Raw genomic sequence first — 20,315 nt, forward strand, 5'->3', positions numbered from 1 at the left:
CTCCAACTTCAAAATAAAATAAACCACACACACACACACACACACACACACACACACACACATTTTTGAGTTGTTGAAGGATTAAACTAAATGTGCTAACATATGGAGAATGTTTAGCTTAGCACCAGGAATATACAAGAGCTTAATATTAATGTTCTTATTTTTCTTATTAATTGTTCCCATTATGTGAGCTGAGTTTGGGGCAGTTTATTCCGGATAGATTAAAATGAAATGGTACAGAATGGCAGCAAAAAGACAGATTAGAAGGCAACTGAAAATGTAGCAAGTTAAAATGAAAAGGTGAGCTTTAGATTAAGACAGAACTAGTTTAAAGTTCTAGCCTCATTATTTATTTGTAGATTTCAGTGCCTTGGGCAAATCACTTAATATTTTGAATCAAATTCTATTTTTCATTAACTATAAAATGGGATGATGACAATGTAGGTTATTTAAGGAGATTGAGTATTGAAGTATTAGCTGTCTGTTTTTAAAATTAGTAGCTGCTCAACAAACTGTAAATTTAAAAAAATTCCTATTATTGTTATTAATACTATAATCTTAGTAAGGAATAACAATGACTCAAAGGGATAACAAAGGTCTGACTGTGAAAATAGAGAAGAAATGGATAAGTTTTATGGAGGTAAAAATTTGGTAAATAGTTAATGACATGTAGACTAGGGAGTGATGAGTCTATGAAAAGATGATTCTTGAATCTTCTTAATAAAAGACAGATGATGATAATTTTGTGATTTCTGGTACTGCCTTATTTACAATAGCAACTATTTTGTCTGTGCCCTTTGTTTTCCTTCAAAAGGAATCTGGCACGCTTATACGGCTGCTTAGGAGACACTTAAGTTCACAATAAGAATCCATTGTATGGAAAGTATACTCTGCTTCTCTCCCCATCCACAAACGAGTTCCTCATCTCCATGATGACTTCCTCTTCCACATCTCACCGGTATCACTTATATTTTATTATATGATATTCTTTGTCATTTGTTTCATCTTGCTTTCTCCTCATTAACACTATAGTGGGCAGGGGATAATTCTTATATTTCCTCTGTCCTCCCATCATGCCCAGACCACCCAATTAACACGGTGACCTTAATGATATGGATTGGCATCTTGTCCTACCAGAATATCCCCAAACATAGGATGACAATTTTCAATTCAGTAAATCTGTATAGATGACTGTTGGGGTGGCACGGTTGATTCTAGGATATGTTCCTTCATTGATAAAGCTCAGCTCCTCTGCTGCTGGGGGCTGGAAGGGTCTGATCAGCTCTTGCGGATGGAGAGAGCTTCACGACATCACTTTGGTTTAGGTTGGTTCTTATTACTGCCGGTAATCTTGGCTTATGTGATGGCTTACACTTAGATGGTATATGTGATTTTTTTTTAGTGTTTATAGTATTTCATTTCCATCTTGGCCCCTTCCATTTTTCAGAGAGGGCCAGCCACGCCACCATTCAACATCACCTGTACTCAGCCTGTTTTCCTGCTGTGTATAACTTCACTTGACCTGACAACCTTCTGGGCAGCACTACAACTTTTCTTCCCCTCTCTAACTTTTCTGTGCTTATAGGATAGCTGAAGCCTTTGTGTGTTCACCCCGTCATTTTATTCCCAGGCACACTCTATAATAATCCTTTTCCTCCCTGCTGTCAAGGGGATAGTCCAATAAGCATGCAGCCTGCAGGAAACTAAAAGCAAGTCTAGGCTCTATGTTCACACTTGACAAAAGTCAGGGGACATATGTCAAGCTGTCATAAAAATTGTTCATATATTGCTCTTGAATATCAAGGAGACATGAAAATTCCACAGTCACATCAATCCGGGATCAAGATGAGAGCTTTACTCTTACTCTTTCCGATTCCATTCCCTACAGACCTTTTGGAGTACTCCTCCACAACTTGTCTTCATGGAGATGGGGGAGTACTTTTTTTTTTTTTCACTGTCAGGGTAAGGAAAAGCTTTTCATAGAGAACAATGCACTCCCTCAAAGACCAAGGACTCCTAACTCCGAGACACGACCCTCTCAGCCCCACTCTTTAGTCCCCTTACTGGGCTACACCTGGTCCTACTGTCTCTTTGAAAGATCCATGGGAAGTGTCAGGTCCAAATTATTGGTGGCTCTTTTTCAAATGTCTGGGTGCCCAATATTTCTTATACTTTATCTTTGAATGCAATACTATTCTGGGACAACAGGAGAACTTTTACTTAATGTTGTATCATACAGCTGAATAATAATAATAGTAATAATAATAATATGCCAGCATTAGCACAGAAAGCCAGAGATCACTAGAGTAAAGGAATTCACTTCCATTCAATAATTATTTAAAGAATTTCTGCTGTTTTCAAAGATATAAAAAAGATAAACAGTATTCAGTTTTAGACTAAACCGAAAGGCCTTATCCATTTCTTAAATAGCCTGACCCTCTAGTTAAATGGAATGATTATCATACAGAAACCGTAAGGAAGATATATTGGTTCATTAATTTCAGACTAGGACAGTGTGACATTGTTCATTTAGGCTTCTGGGAAAGTTTATAGGACTCATTTTTAGATAAACCCATCTAAAATCTGTCCATCTTACTATAAGATAATCCAAAGTTATCTTTTCCCTTATAGAAGCAAAAGTAAAAAAAAATAATTTCAGGGAACACTTTCTATTTCTTACTTTAGAGAAATATGCTCCTATTTTTCCTGTTTTCAGGAACTTTCTAGGCCACTACTTTCCTCTAAACTCTAAGAATCACTGATCCAAAGAACTTTCACTTATACAAAACAATATGAGAGATGGCCCACTCCGTAGAGAGGGAATCAGTAAAATTAGAAAATTTAGACAGTGCTTTCACGCAAAATACTCATATCAGGGCAGCGCATGAAAATATACGGATGGGACACATTCAGCCTCTATTCTCATGTGGGTTGAAAATTTTGGAATTCTAAATTAACTAACTCTGAAACTGTTTTAGCTGAAATCTTGCCAATGTTTTCTTTTTATATTACTAGATTCACTGTGAGAATTATAAACAATTTTCTGTCATGATTAGGAAATATAGTTCCTGAATGCACTTTATTTCACCCACACCATTAAAAAGTAAACTTTGAAGAAAATTCTCTGCTTTGCATTTCAAGTCTTTCTCCATTTAGCAGCTTCCTCACACCCATAAAAACACATGGGGAGAGAATGAGAGGAAAAGAATTCGAAAAAGATAGCTAGCTATGGCCAAAACATATGGGACAAAGTTGTCCAAAATATTGTCACAGCTCCTCCATTGACAATTCATTCTATTGTACAGCCTTGTCAGACCTCCCAGATTCATTGACAGACTATTATATTCAGAGAGGCTTTGAAAACTTACGGCACTTAGAAATGCTCTGGAGACATATAAAAATGTCTTTATTTAGAATGGAACATATAACACCTGCCAAATTTGTAGGTTTGAAACCACTTCCAATAAGAATTAAAAGGCCCTCTTCCCAGCTGAAATAGGGCTATCAATATATGACTTGCCTGCTCATGGGAAATAGTGGGTTCTTGTCTCTGATGTTGCAATTTAGTTTAAAATCACTTTCGTGATGACAGGGTACATAAGGATGATAAAACTATAAAGATGACAGTCTAATCTTCAAAGATCACTGATCATTGATAAAAGATTAAATAACGTAAACATCTGAAATGCCAGATTATCAGCTGGTTCGCACACTCTCAGTATTGAAGTATGCTGAGATACTACTGATAAGTGAAAAATGCTTTTCCTATATGTAGTGCAAAAATACATCCTCCCAAGAGAGGCAAATGAATTATAATAGCTTTGAGTTTAAAATGTATATTTTTTCTCAATAGTGATGCAATATATGTCTAGTATTAATAAATGCTTTGTTGTAAAGTGCTCAAAATTATTTTTCCCCTCAAAGTAATGCCTGATTATTGAGAATTTTAAGCACCCTTAAATTGTAACTTTTTTTGAATTCTAGCCGCAATTTTATATATACTTACAAGAATGATTAGACATGCTGGTCCTATAAAACTCCAAATGAAGTTGTTTTCTGTGCTAAGCCAACATCTGAAAAGTAAATAAGAGATAAAAATCTATACATATGCTTGTATGTACTTCAACAAAGCAAAATTTTCAATGATATACAAAGCTTATTCAGAATTGCATTCCAAATATTTATGAGATCATCTTAACTTACACTTTGGTGGTGCCATAATACCTATATCCTAATGATGCTGAAAATCCAACTACCACAGCTGGGCTGAGATAGCCAAAGATATAAAAATTCTTGTGCAAAAATCCCTTGTTGTAGATGACTCCTACAACAATGAGATAGAGGTGAATGCCTTCAATGCACATCCATGCAAAGGCAGCTAAAAAGAAGTAATGCAGCAGCCCGGCAATGATGGAACAGAAGAGCTAGAAAGCAAAGAAAGAAACCATAAGCAGTGTTTACTTTAACATTATTGTAACATAAAATCTTGACTTTCTCCATAAATTATGCCATTTTATATAATGCTTGGTCACATTAAAATATCCCTGTCGAGTGTCAGTTTTTTAAATTGTACCATTCCCAACTGATTTAAAAGAACTGTGCTTCATCAATGTGAAACATTCACCAGTCCTGTAATAGAACTAAGTTGCTATTCTTGTCCAGAGATTTATACTTTTTATACACTTATATTATGTGATAAATTGTGGATTAGTCACCTGATTATCTCACAGTGACTGTTATGATTTGAGTTGATTTCTGTTTTGGAGCTGCCTTTACTTTCCTTTATTTTAATCATGCTCAAAGAATGAAAATTACTGCTAATACTATGTTAAACAAAACATCATAAATAATTAAGAGAAGGCACTGAATTTACAAAACAGACAAATGATGATATATTTTACAAAAATATCCGTTATATGATCACTTGAAGTTACAAGATTATCAGGTAAATTTGAGATGGATTTCAGTTCAATATTATTTATTAGTATTGACTTCACACTTAGAACTAGAGTTAGGCTTATAAGAAATAACAGAAAATGAAATAGTTATACACTTCTGTAGTAGCAGAACTAACACAATCTATTACTGGTGAGATAACATAATAACATTTACATACTTATTGCACTTAATAAAATAGAGTATAATTCAAACATAATGAGATTACCTACTAAAATAGATTCGAGAGTACTATATAAGGTTGGGGATGGTGATTAAAATTTGGGAACCACTTCAGTGAGGAAGTGAGATTTGAAATACGGCTTTAAAGTGGGAAGAATTTGATAGGTGAAATAGAATTGAAAATAAACACTGTAAGGAATAGTTTTGTGGTGAGGATGACGGTGGGGTGAAGCTGAAGGAGGAATTGGGCATTGGAGGATAGTGGGAGGTGCACAGAATTGACAGGTGTTATAAATACCACTGCAAAACAAACAAACAAAAACATACGGAGTTTACAGTCTCGTGTAGGCTATTTAAAATAGGTGCTTTGTGGCATCTACTTCAGAAGAAAACCTTGATAACTGATGGTTACTCTCAGTACTTGAAAGATGACTAATAAGAATGGAAATATGGAGGCAATATAATGTTTTGTGGCCATGTTGATGCACTTCTCTGGTCTCCAGCTGCAGGGCGGGCTGCAGCTGCTATACAGGAAAGCCACTGATGTGCTCACGTTTCCTGATGGCTGCTGACAGCCACTGACTGAGCACAGCAAGACATTCCTGTTCTTGAGAGACCTGCCATGTGACTTTGGCTGAGGGTCTGCTCAAAGGACTCCTTGACAGGCAAACTGGGCTTTCCTTAGAACTGCACTGCTGTGTAAAGTGATTCTACTAACTCATCCTTTCACCTTTCTTTCCTTCACTCAGGCTCAGGCCTGCATCTTGGTCTGATGGCTCTCCAAGTCTCTCTCTTCCTGTTTTCTCTCACAGCCATTTCGCTTAATAAATTTATTGCTTGTTTTATCCCACTTTAGTGTCTGCTTCTAGGATGACCCAGACTAGCTCAAGATGGGAGCTATCTGATAAGGCTCTAGATCAATAATGGTGGAAAATGGTTAGAAAAGTGCATTTACTAGGTTGAGCTAATTCATCATATTTCAACCTATGAACCTTAGCCACTTTTGTGTTCCGTCCCTGTCTTGAGATAAACATTTTTTCCAACTCCTCTCTCCCCTCTCTCTCCCCTCTGTTTTTGTTTAACGCCCATGTAAAAACAAACCAAAACAAAACAAAAAACAAAACAAGGTTATTTCTTCAGTTTGCTGACAAGTTTTTGCAGTTCATCATAATGAGGGCCACTGTGGTTAATGGAATTACTAAGCAAGTTGCTCACATATGTTACCATTCTCAAACTTAGAAACACCTTAAGAACAAAGTACATCGTGTATTTGCCCCATTAAGCCCTTAATTCCAATTCAATTCCTATTCATATATGTTTCTATGACATATATATTTAGGAAAGTAAAAATTTAGAAAATAAAAATAGAGAGTAAGGGAGATCTACATACCTTATTAGTATTTGTATTGATACCAACAAGAAAAACAAGTTCAGCAAGGAATAGGCTACAGCAGAGATTTTTGTGAATTGTTGTCCTGGTGCTCTGAATTTCACTGAAGAACCAGAAGGTAAAAATGCATATGGCAAGGCAAATCAGTGAAATAATTATTCCTAGTTGAGTGATCCTTGTAAGAATATTATAATCTTTAATACCCTAAGGGAAAATAATAATACAACTGTTAAAAGAATAACTCAGTAGCTCGTCAAAGGAACTACAACATATAATGAACTTCCCTTTTTGGTGAAACATTAAACTGTTCATAAAATGTAAAAATACAAATGTGCATTTAGATGAGAAAATTTTGTACTTTTGAAAATGTTCAACATTCAGAAAATCTGATATAAATCACATAGCACTTTAACAGTTCTGTAATTAGTGATCTTTTTCCCTAAGCACAGTATATATTAGTATATGGTTTAACAATGTTATCACCATTAGTTTCTTGATATTAGAAAGGCAATTCATTATTGTAATGTGAAAATGGTTAATTAAAGCAGCTTTATCAGTGGTAAGAACAAGTCATTTCTATGCAGTAATTCATTTAAACACATTAAACAAAGGTATCAGAAATGCTGCATATATAGAATAACAAAACAGTATAGTTGCGAGACTTTGAAATGGGAAAGGTTGGTTTCACTCTAACCAGATGGTTTTAAGAGGCATCTTTGTTTATTTAACATTCAGAAAAAAAAATCATCTTTATCACTGACATTAGGGTTAGGCAGATTTATTTAGTCATGATATGTATTTGATGGATTTTAAGTATTGTAGGGAAATGAGCCTGTAATCTATAGATTCTAATACAGGGATATAAAACAAAAACCTATATAATGTAAAAGCAAGATATTACTGATGTAAAATACATATTATGAAGCTATTCACCTTAGAAAGATTTTTCATGTTTAAAAATCTTGCAGGGTTCTACATTATTAAAACATGGTATTTGTTATGAATGTGCTAATACTTACTGACCAGGTATCAAATATTTTTAATCAATTTGTCATCAGTAAAAATAAACTTTCAATACAAAGGCAAAAGCCCTTAAAGTCCATGATACTTTAAAATGTATAAATGGTCCTTAAAAGCAGCATTAAAAACTAAGAGTTAATGGATAGATATTTAATACACAATCTACTAGATATTATAGATTAGGTAAGTCTTACACTAAAAATAACCAAAGATCCAAACTAGATATGTCATAGAAGGCAGGTAAGAAAAGAAAGACTAAAAAAAAGGTAATGTTGACATTATATCAGTAAATTAAATATGCTATTTACACCCAAAGAAAACATATAAAAATTAAATATTCTCTTGAATGACATAAAGAAGAAGAAAAAAAAACAGATTTATAAATATGAATTGGAAAATTGGCTTACAATAGAAGAACCAGAAGACATCAAAATTGCAAAATGTGTCAGGTGGTTACAGCGACATGAGGTGTGGGTCTCATTCGAGTATGTCAGTTCACAGCCCTCCGAAGACCAGCTGCCATTCATGGTGTCAGGTAAGTAGTTCCAAAATGCACATTGACTCCTATACTTACCTGTGGTCTGAAAAAGAGACATTTTACTGATGGGAAAAAGAGAAAAAGTTACACATACGACATCGTTTTGGTTATATTTAAAACACCATTTTGCATAGCAATATAATTAAAACCATGCCTAAAAAGTAAAGCATAAAATCAATGCTAATAAGTGAATGTTATTGTTGTGTGAAAAAATTGACGTTTATACTGCAACCATGCTATATTTTATCAATCCTGTGTCATGAATTTGTGAGAATTATTGTCAATTGAGATCATGTATGTCATTTAGAATGGTGCATGACATATCTCATTATCTTCGATAAATGTTTATTGAGTATGCACTAGATATTAGTCACTGATCCAGGTGCTAAAAATACACCACTGAACAAAACAGAAAAAGTGTTTGTGTTATTGACCTTACATTCTAATGAGGAGATTAGATAAGAAATTATTAAACAAAATAAATAAGCCAGGGAAAGGAGAACAGAAGTAATCTGAGGAGGCTTTTGCTAGGAAATGACATTTAAGCAAATACTTCAATTAAGTGAGAGTGTGAGCCCTAAAGACTTGGGAACAGAGGGTTCTGGACAGTTTGAATGGAAAATGGAAAAGCTCTGAAGTGAGACTCAATGAAGGTCTTCCAGAAACATCTAGAAGCCAATGCAGTTCAAGCAATGAATGAGGTAAAGAGTAGTGAGTGTAGATCAGAGATAGACAGGGGCTGATCAAATAGACTACAGGAAGGTTGTTCAATAAATAGCAGAGTTCTCCTTACCATATATTAATATTAACTAATCATAACACAATACCTAATGCACTGTAAGTTTTAATAAGTTATTCATAGAATGCTGTATACCTATGCTTGTGTCTTGTAGAAATAAAAACTGTTTACAATTATACAACAGTTTATAGTTAACTAGGTGCTTTCTTACCTACTTTGTTTAATTTGATCCTCAAAAGAGCCCTGTGAGTGGGTATTGTGTTGGGAGACCAAGAGATGTCAAAAAATATATGCAAGACTAATCATTGATAAGTGGAGTAAAACAGAGCCAAACGCAAATCTTCAGACAAATATTCATTAAAGAAAATATTAGTTGAGTATCAAATATAGGCACTGTGCTAGGAGCCAGGGATTCTTAGTTGAAAAGATAAAGCATCTGCCCTCAAGGATGACGGAAGCCCAGATGATTTTAATACAATTAGACAGTTGCTTTAATGGCCTATATACAAAATCCAACACTTAGATCAATGGTTGGAGCACTGGCCAATTTGACTGGAGTAAGTCTAGGAAGACAGTGATTGAACTGAAATTGGAGAGATGACAAGAAATTTTTCAAAGAGGTCAAGCTATGTGAAGAAAATTGAAACTCTACATCCAGTTCCCCCAAAACTGCCAGGAAAATACCCAATCCCACTCTTGTTAAAAAACAAACAAACAGATAAGCTAGAGGAGCCAGAAGGACTCTAGAATTGAGGAGCTAGAGTCAGCTGAGAGTGCATCACTCAAAAAGCAGGGGTTAAGTGAGGGTCTGTCTACATGCTGAGTACCCACCATTGCCCACCACTTTCTTTTTATTCTCCTAATCCTTTCAGTGAGCTTCTGTCTTTAGGCATGAGACTAAAAGGTTTCTGAGAAACTAAAGGCCGAAGAGAAATGACTTTTAGGTAGTGATCTTCAGGATCTTCTAGTGCAATGGCCAGAAACTAGCCTGATGATAACTCTCTAGGGAAGCACACCACTGCCACAAGTCACCTGAACACACAGTCATCTTTCAAATGTCTCATTATTAGATATGGATGGATGGCCGTGAACCACCAGACCTCCGAGGACACACTCTGCCATGAAAGACAAAGAACAAAAAGCCAACAAGCCAAACAGAGGAAATCCGGAGCAACATAATGTAAGGAGTAGAACACAGATTTTTTTAAAATATAAATACTACCACAGAGAAATTCTGCACCCATGAAACAAAAGTAGAGTTCAAAAAATAAGGGTGTTCAGTTATAATTAAGTATAAAGTAGAAATAAAATATGTTAGCAGGAAGAAAAAATAAAAATGTATAGGAAAACTTAAAATGAAAAAAAAAAAAAAAAGACCTTAGAGGCTCAGCTGGGGAGTCCAATATTTACATAAGAATAACAAGAGAAGAGACCAGAGATACTGGAGAGGAAGAAATTAGCAAACAAATAATAATAGAAAATTCGCTAAAACTGAAGACCACATAAATGCCTAGTACAAATAATAAAGAAAGATCCACACCAAGGTTCATCTTTGATTGAATCCTGAGAATAAAGATAAGATCTCAAAAGTTTGAGAGAGAGAAAGAGACAGATCACTTGCAAAAGAATGTAAATTTTAAGTAAAATATTAATTGCATGCAGCTTCCCCAGGTTAACCTGGAAAGCTAGAAAACAATGAGCAAGGTCTAGAAAATTCTGAAGAAAAAATTATGCACAATTTATAACTCTATACCATGGAATTTATCTAAGTGTAGGGATAAGATAGAAATATAGTATATACTTAGCTAAAAAGGTAATGCAAGAGCTCAAAAACTTGACTTTCTGGGCACCTTTCTCAAGAGTCACTGGAGAATATGCCACCAAAATACAGAGATAAACCAAGAAAGAGGAATCGTTGGTTCAAGGAAACATTGAATCTGACACAGGAGAGAGGAGAGTTGCATGTCCAGGACGACGGTGACAGAGATGTCCAGTCTGATAGCCGTAGAGAAGGCCAAGGGTAGACCATCCAGACAGGATCAAGTTCACAGAGGCCTAAAAAGGATGTCTCCAGAACATTAATTTAGCTGATAATCTTATGTATTTGAATGTTTTATAAGGAGATTTATAGTACTGTCAGAAAGTTTGGGGACTAATTAGTAATGGATAATAGAAATCTAAGCAAGCTAAATTAAAGGAATTTACTAACACCTGGAAAATGGTTCAGCCTCATGATTCAGCTGTGTATAACACATTGAAAGCTGATTTAACCCAAAATTTGATGAAGCATGGGAGGATGAATATTTGGGGGAGAATGTGTGGATCACAGGGGAAGATATGTATAAGAAAATTAAATCCACATTTTCTATAGATGAAGGCAATAGATCATACCTATTTTTTAAAAGCTTCCAAAAATAAGAGGAGTTATTAAGTTTGGGGTGAAGGAGATAGAGGATCAATGGAAAATGCTTTCCCATTTTGTAGGAAGCCAGAAACATCAGCCTATTTGTTAGCTGAGACACTGGGACCAATGTGGAGAGATCCAGGAAAGTTGAGGTAATGGACAAAGCTTAATTTCTTGGGAGGTAGGTGGGGGAGGGATTCAGAGAATAGCATCGGGCAGGAGAGTATCTTAGCTGCGGAAGAATGGATTCTGGAGAAAGACTGTGGGTATGAAACTTTGTTCTACCAGTTGTTGCTGAGTGACCACGGGCAAGGCATTTAATCTTTCAGAGTCTCAGTTTCCTCATCTGTGAAATGGAGATAACAGTACATACCTCATAGGGTTCTTGTGAGAATTAAAGTAAATAATTTAGAACAAAGCGTGTTTCCATATAAGCATTATTAAAGTATTGGTTGCTGTAACTATTATCATTATTATTATCTGTATTATTATAACAACTATAATTAATATTCCTCTAAAGTAATGAAGTATATACTAGTTGGTGAAGTTGCAAGTAAATTATCAGGGAATCAGGAAGTGGAAGGTGTTATATATGAAATAACTTTGATTTTCCTAGAGAATAAAATGGGATCCAAATTTTATTCTCAGAGGGAAGCAATGGATTGGGTAAATGTATTGTCAGAGGAAAGAGATGGAATTTCAGAGTGGTCATTACTTTGAATGGGAAAAGAATTTGAACAGAGAAGACGATTAAGGACAATCAAGTTTTCTCATTAACTATGGTGAAGAACTCTTGTGTAAATGTGTGTTTCGTTCTGTTGCTGTGTCAAACAGAGATGGGCAAAGTGGGTTGCCCTTGGCACTCTTCAGCTGCCAAAACATTCCACTGATAAAAACTGTAGAAAAACCATGAGACCTTGCAAAAGAATAATGTTTGTTTTCTAGTATCAAAAGGTCATTTGCATTTAGCATTTGAAAATATCTAAATTTAGTTTCCATTCTTAAAACATTTCACACCTTCTTTTTCCCTCAACAGAATGCCCACCATTGTTTAGGTTTGAGCTACCATTTACTTGCATTTTCTATACATTTAGTTTCTCTCTACATCAGATGTCTGTCTTTACAGTGACACATTTGTACTGTATGGAAGCATATAGAGTGGCCCCTTGATATTCACAGGGGATTGATTCCAGGACCCCTGAGCATTCCGAAATCCACGGATACTCAAGTTACTTTCGTAAAATGGAGTAGTATTTGCATATAACCTATGCACATCCTCCTGTATACTTTAAATCATCTCTAGATTACTTATAAAACTCAATACAATGTAAATGCTATGTAAATAGTTGATGGGCTGCAGTAAATTCAAGTTTTGCTTTTTGGAACTTTCTGGAATTTTTCCCTTGAATATTTTCCATTTGTGTTTGGTTGAATTCATGGATGTGGAACCTGTGGATACGGAGGGCTGACTATATGTTCTTTTAATCCCCTGTTTCCCATAAACATGCAAATACAATTGCCCAGCTTCAAGATTCTCTAAATAGAGTTTCTGAGGCAATTTAATCATGTATTAGGATTGAAATTCAATTGAAAGCCCAAGAAACCATTAACTGTAAAAATGCAGCAAACAATATGATTTTGAGTTTCCCTGTTCACTTTTAGATCTATAAAAACCCTAAATACTTAGTTATTTCTAATCATTTTTTTTATTGTATAGTTTTAATTATACATGGGTTTGAAAAAAGGTTTAGAATAACAATAAAAGAGTAAAGTGGTCTCAGATGATTTCTTTATGAAATATTATGAACTTCTCTATGATTTTATTTTAATCAGCACCCAAATCAGTATTATTTTATATTACAATTAACCAAACACCTCCCTCATTATACAAGTAACATTTATCTCTTTAATACTTTTTTTATAACTTCTTCCTTGAAGGGCCGGAGACTTCCAAAATGAACAATGTACTTAAAAATAAAACTAAAATGTAGCTTAATTTCAGAGAATCAAATACATAAAACTCTTTGGTATTTATTATAAAATTTAAAGAGCACTGAAAGTACAAAAATATTTTATAGAAAAATTAGTTGAAACCACTTTACTCTTTTATTTCAATTTTGAATTTTGAAACTCAAGAACTCACATACAGTTAAAGTGACACTACACAAAAATGCTCATTTCTCTGAATGCTTCACAATTATAATCAATAGTCAACAGAAACACAACTTACCTTTATGTGATTTAATGTAAATGTTATTTTTTCAAGTTCATACAATGTGGGTGGGTTTGAGCTAATTGAGACTGAAATTACTGAAGAGATGACTCTTCCCTCCTCTTCAGCTTTATCATAACTTTGAGGTTCCAATAAGATGTTGTCAGACAATGAAAATAGAGGACCAATACTCTTATAATATAAAAATGCAACTGCAACACTGCCTGTCAATCAAATAAGTGTATTCAGTGAAATTCTTAAAATAAACATAAAAATTGACCAGACAAAGGGAGTCATACAAATTCCCAGATACTGAAATGTGGGTCATAATATATCTATGCTTACATCATCGAACCATATTAAGATATATTCTCTGACCTCTGTGACTCTGAAACTGATTGTGGACTGTAGCATTCCCTTGGCACAGACTATATTTGGGAGAAAAATAGTCCTAGATAAATTTACATCCAAGTGCTGACTAAGAACCAAGGAGTAAGTATATTCACTTGAAAAATAAAATTTTGACTTACTACTTTGCTGGGCAAATATATGAATTAGAAAGATACTGGGAGAAAATTATCACAGATTTACAGTACTAAGAAAGTTTAGAATTGAAAGAGTTGTGAGATGCCACTGAGTTCAACCTCATGCCCACTGAAATGCTTCCTTTTAAAATTGATGACATATAGTTATGCCGACGCAGCATAGGGAATTTATTGCCTTTCGAGGCAGCCATTTATCCGAACCCCTGACACTCCCCAAATGCAGCGCATCAGCACATAACCAGATACTAGAAATGTTACCTGATCAGTACAGACTATCACATGACTATTTTTCCCTTAGCCTGGACACTACACCTATTTTAACGGATCTCAAATTGCCTTGGTTTTTGAGATCATTATCAGCAGCTCATTATCACTGATATTAAGTGTGTGAACAACTCAACATCGACAACTATTATCTTTTAAAATCCCTGTTGTCACTTAGGCCACATTCCTTCTCTGTTGTACAGAATTATGGACAGTAAATTGAGGAATTTATATTCAGAATTTACTCTTGGAATTAGAAGTTCTGGTTTCAGTCATTTCTCCTACTTGTGTGTCCCTGGGTAAACTTGAGCTTTCTCATGTATAACATGATGGTAGTGATATTCCCTCTGGCTATTTACTAGGATAAGGTGGAGACCAAATGAAATTATACGAGAGAGTCTTCTGTAAAATTTAAGATGCTATATTAATATGATTATTGTTATACTTATTAACTAGAAATGTTATATGTTTGCTTTAGATACTTGGACAAATTAGGAAGAACTCTTATCATATTCATTTTCCCTCAAGTTTGTGACACCAGCAAATAATTTGAAAAGCATAAATGAATCAGAATCATTAATACAAATGTTGATAATGTCATCAAAAACAAAGGTCTGTGATATAATGCTGGAACCCTCCACATCTCAATATCACACTAATAACTAATATTCTTTGGATATGGTTATGTGAGCTAGAAGTTGCAAAAATGTGTCACTATTCACGTTTTCTATCTTAGTATAAAAAGGCACCCCAAGATACTGCTAAGAGCCTTGCTAAAATTCAGATACATTACATATTTTCCTAAACTGCCAGCCCAGAAAACTTACATCAAAAAAATAATGTTAGTATAACATGGTTGGACTAGTGAAATTGTGATGGCTCCAGATGACGACTAGCCCAGCATTTGCTATGGACAGACCAGGGATGGAAGCAGAACCTGGAAACCTCTTAGGGGAACTTGACCTAGTCCAGCTGATGAACCAGTTCATGCAACAGCAACTTCTCAGAGGTTGTAGTAGTGGGCGGTACAAAATCAAATGAAGCACCAAAGAGATAACATGGATTTAAAAATCTATTAATCACTCCGATACTTTCTAAAGGAAAATATTTATTTAACATCAATTTTTGACTTTGGGTAAAAGGAGACTCATGCCACGTAGAAGGGTCCAAAATCCCTTTTTATGAATATTGATCCAGTATTTGTTCATTTTTTTTAATAAATCATTTGGAACCTATTTTAATTCCCATGATTTCTCACTAATTCTAGGTCTGATCTAGCTTTTAACTCTCATATCAGATCTGTACCTATTTTCAGTAAACTAGGGGTTCATTCACTAATGATAGGCACTAAAATTCAGTATATAAAAAAGATTAAAAATCCATCTGTGCCACCCTTATTTTCCTCCTAATGACACTATGCAGCTTTTAACTAATGAATGTTTTTATTAAGGAATTTTGTCAATAAATGAATAATCACATGTAGACATCATTGAGTGGGTTTGATCAGTTTCTTACACTTGTCCTTATTTTGAAGATTCAACCATGAGGAAAATAAATTTTCTCCCTCTGATCTCTTGAGAGCTGATATTACTGTCCCTTTCAAATGTCAGCGTTTGCATGCGTGATTATGAAATGTAACAAAACTACCATACACTAAGACAGGATCTCTTCGAGATATTAATTCCATGACAATTTCATCATCTGTCACTATGATAAGTATTTTCAATGTCTTTATTCTAAACTTCCAAATACTACTCAAATTGTCTTTGAAAATACAACAGTTTAACACATTCTTTGGATCTGCTCCTAAATATTACGTGTGTGCTTGGTTAATTAGAATATGATGTAATGGGGTAAGAGCCATGGGTTCAATGGCAGTATGGCTTAGTTATTTTTGCTTTTTATGGCCATCTGTTTCTTACTTTTGAATAAAAAATGACAAGAAAAAATGGAAAGGGTAATATCAATGGATTAGAAAAAAAATTCCCACATTAGTGCTGTAAAAATTTTTTTAAAAAGATGGTCTTCTGAGAATGAATGTGCAACATGCTTTTTAACAATAAAGACAACATATTTTTTAATAAGGTGATGTCTGTAAAAGTGACATATGTGTGTTATTGTATATATTTTCCGTTTGTACGTATGACCACCCACAATGCTTTGAGAAAATATTATAATTCATGTTTTATAGGTAATATATTTTGACCTATATGTGAACAGCAACAATTCTATTATCAGCAGAGATTTTTTTTTTCTAAGTGCATTGCACTATGAGAGCAGATAAATGGTTAAATTAAAATAGCAGCTGCTAGTTTGCCTGTGGTTAGGTGACAAGGGAAAGCTGGTCAGGGCTGATTTCTTTGTTAACTCCTTCTCTTCAAGTCTTAGTTCTGTATTATCTGTTGATGTACATAGAGACAAACCCGTTAGCTTCTTGTGCCTTAGTTCCATTATCCATAAAATGAGGACATTAGGTTAGATAATCGTAAAGTAATTTGCTAGTATTCTCGGGTCCCATTTCTTAAGAAATCCTGCCTTTAGTTTAGTTGAAGTTTAGTGTACAAAAACTAAGAAATGAGTGGAAGAGAAATCCAAGCTTAAACAATAACTTTCTACCTTTTTGAACACTACCTCTATTCGTCTTCCTCATACAATCCCAAATTCAGTCTCACAATGAGGAATATGAAGGATTACTGAAGAAGAGGTATTAGAAGAACTCTATGAAAATTATAGCACCTGACTGCTGCAAAATGAGGAATAAAATCACAGTTCCTTTGTATATTTCCACTGGGATCTTAACATTATTAGACAATTACAGAGTTGGAGGATCAAGGACAAGAAGGATCTAGGTATCATCCGCTAAAATTCTACCCAGGTATTTTTATCATAATGAAAATCTCAAATATAAATACGGAAATTCTGTGTATAAACATAAAATATTTTTCTATAGAAAACCACGCTAGTTATATGCACATATGATACAATCAAATGTATGGTATTTATTGCAAAACATTGAAATATTGTATATAAGATTGTCAAAGTCCTACCATTTGAATCATATGCAGCTTTTCTATTTGGAAATATCTTTATATTATCTCCGTCCATATTCACATGGGGATGAATATGTTTCATGTGATATGAATCAAAAAAGAAAGCTTTGAGAGCTGAAACAAAATCATGAAAATAATAAATTCTCTGAAATTAGTTTAATCAATGTATTTTTTTAGTTAGAGACAATTTCATCCATCATTGTTATATTTCAACTTCTTAATTACGGCAGGTAGAATGAACATATTCTGAACACGATGTTTGGACATTATAATTTGTATTTAAAAATCTGATTCAAGTTTACTTGTTTGATTTCACTATAGCATTCATGGTTTAATTCTATCTTTATTGAATAAAATAAAAGAAAATATGTATATACACAAAGAAGCTATAAATCATAATTACTAAAGCAGACAACTACAATGTATTAGAGGATGATATCTACAATATAGTTTATTATATACAGAGTGATTGACTTAAATTCTTGAGTAATAATTTCCTTACCTGGTGCACTTTCACCTTTTTCATGCAGGAACATCATAGAAATTTAGGCTCCTATATATGGTCACAATGTTTGCTACCTTAATTTTGAGTAACTGGTGAATCCCGATGAGATAATGATTTTTGTATATCTATAGGTGCACAGCAGGATAACAACCAGAAAATATAATAGGGGTGTATATGCAATGATTACTGCAGAAAGTGTACTTTGTTTCCTCAGAACAACTTTACAGGCAGCCTCAGTTTGATCCAGATTCTTAATGTGTTAAATATGAGATTTCATAAAGCAGGAAACATTCCAATTTGCTATGCTAATTGCTTTATATTATCGAAAGGCAAAGGATTCCTAATGAGAAATTTAAATATACTACATTCAGGACAAAGATATACGCCCAAAGGATTTCAATGTTAAAAAGAAACATCTTCAAGGTTCAACATTAGAAAAATAGGGAATGGTTACACAAAATATGATCTATCTATAACTATTGCAGAGACACTAAAAATTATGCTCATGGTGTGGTTTTAGAAGTCAGGATGGTATAACCTTTGCAGGGCAGAGAGTGGCTGCCGGGGGGATGAGGGGTCTTCTGGGGTGCTGTTTATACAGACGTGTTCACTTTGTGAAAATCTGTCAAGTTATATTCATTTCATATGTGCACTTTTCTGTCTGTGTGTTATACTTCAATAAAAATTAAACTTAAAAAAATGAAATATACTACACTCAGAAAATCTGTCTGTACTATGATCGGTCAAGACAGATCCTACCAAGTCATAAGATGACAAGGGAGTAATGGTCTCTGAGCATTTAAATGCTAAACAGTTCAGAGATAGGAAAAGGTGGAGGCTATAAGTAGGTGGCAAATCTTAGGCACTCATCCTTTTTATTCACACTTCATTCATAACTACTCTTGTGATATGCATCACCATTCATGTCTACATTGATCAAACATCTGCCAGTTTAATTAACAATATTTTAAAGATTTTTCTTCTCTTTTGAGAATGGCTTGTTTGGAAAACTCGATTGCTTTGAAATTGACCTTGGCTTCTTACCTATATCACTTGAATTAGTATCAAACTGAGTGGTCTTTTGAAAGTTCTGAGATAGCCTTAAGGTAGCTTGCTCGGCAGCATGTAACAGTTTTGTAAGATGAGTTCTTCTATGGTTTGTAGATAACTTGTCCCAAACTATAAATGTATCCTTTTGAACAAAATTATTCACAGTTTTTACAAATTCCTGTTGAAAAAAAAAGTATATCTTTTAAAAATGTTGGACTTTTACATTAATCACAAATGTAAGGAAAATTTTAAGCCTAAATTATATTGAGTTAAAGCTCAACATACTTACAGTAAGAGTTGAATTAGAAAGGGTGTCCTTGGCCGAATTCGTGCTATTCATATAACCCAGTAATGGGGATGATTCAGCTAATATTTCTATATATGTAATTATATCCGTCGGTGAAAGATCTTTCACAGAATTTCTATAGACTTCTTGTAGCAAAGCCACAGGTTCTTCTATGTGCCTAATCTGAACAAAAATGAGTCCAGAGAAAGGAAACCAGTTTAAAGCACTACTAGATCTTTTCAAGAATAAATGTTGCATGATAAATATGTTCTGAGTTTTTTCTCTTATACATTAAGTTATCAGACTACACCTAAACCATAACACAAAGCAATGAAACCTGAAATTATTTACAAAGGATTAGCAAATAGCTTAAAAAGCATAGAAGTTACTTCAGAAAGGCAATACGTTTGAATTTATCATTTTAAAATTAATTAAAACTTAATTTGAATTAGATTTTAATTAACCAGAGACATTTTTTTACATGATAAAATGGCAATTTGCTTTTACCTCATTGTTAATGAGTCATGTGAGACTCATACTTCTAATCTCAGGACAGTAATTTTATGAATGTCCTACTTTGTTTACTCTTTGAAATAGTATTTACTTTGGTGTACAAAATCTAGTTGCATTCAGTTATGTCTCCTTAGAATTTGAAAATGGCCTAGGGTCAAAGTGTGTTTTTAGTATTTTATCCATCCAATTTCTTTACATGTTGAAAATAACTTTCCAGTCTACTGAATAGTGAAAAAGTAACTTAAATTAAATATGTAAGTCTTCTTCAGTACTTAGGGGATTTCAAATTAATCCTATCAAATACTTAGATCTCTATAAGTAAACAGTTTCAACTCTACATGAAGATCAACTGCTTGTTACTCTTTTAAAAAAAGCGACTTTGGAAAGATTTAAACTGAAACCAAAATGTCAAAATAGAGTGTATTTTTAATTCAATACCTTTACTCACTTTTGTTAAAGTTTTATTAATATTCGCTGCAATACAGATATCATCTAAATGGCAGTCTGGATTCACAATTTCTGTAGAAAAAAACAGATTATATATTAAGTCTTAAAAAATATTTTTCCTAAGATAATTATATTGATTACAGTGATTTCGCTCACCTATTTAGACATTAAAAACATTCTTATCATTTGAGTTTCATTTTCGTTTATTTTATTCATGAAAATTCATTTAAAAAT

At 33.9% G+C, this 20,315-nt stretch overlaps 1 protein-coding gene across 4 annotated transcripts in view; it reads right to left on the reverse strand.

Moving 5' to 3' along the window:
- Window positions 1–20,315, reverse strand: part of ADGRL4 (adhesion G protein-coupled receptor L4) — a 117,404-nt gene that overhangs the window by 26,681 nt on the left and 70,408 nt on the right. For all 4 annotated transcript variants that reach the window (XM_059925095.1, XM_059925067.1, XM_059925075.1 and 1 more), the window contains 9 exons: window positions 20,083–20,153; window positions 19,125–19,304; window positions 18,830–19,013; window positions 17,278–17,394; window positions 13,440–13,645; window positions 7,936–8,109; window positions 6,509–6,712; window positions 4,204–4,424; window positions 4,007–4,073 (listed from right to left, as the gene is read on the reverse strand). In XM_059925095.1, coding sequence (XP_059781078.1) covers window positions 4,007–4,073; window positions 4,204–4,424; window positions 6,509–6,712; window positions 7,936–8,109; window positions 13,440–13,645; window positions 17,278–17,394; window positions 18,830–19,013; window positions 19,125–19,304; window positions 20,083–20,153 — 1,424 coding nt within the window. The remainder of the gene's footprint in view (window positions 1–4,006; window positions 4,074–4,203; window positions 4,425–6,508; window positions 6,713–7,935; window positions 8,110–13,439; window positions 13,646–17,277; window positions 17,395–18,829; window positions 19,014–19,124; window positions 19,305–20,082; window positions 20,154–20,315) is intronic.

Source organism: Balaenoptera ricei, chromosome 1 (genome assembly GCF_028023285.1).
Source record: "Balaenoptera ricei isolate mBalRic1 chromosome 1, mBalRic1.hap2, whole genome shotgun sequence".
Lineage (NCBI taxonomy): Eukaryota > Metazoa > Chordata > Mammalia > Artiodactyla > Balaenopteridae > Balaenoptera > Balaenoptera ricei.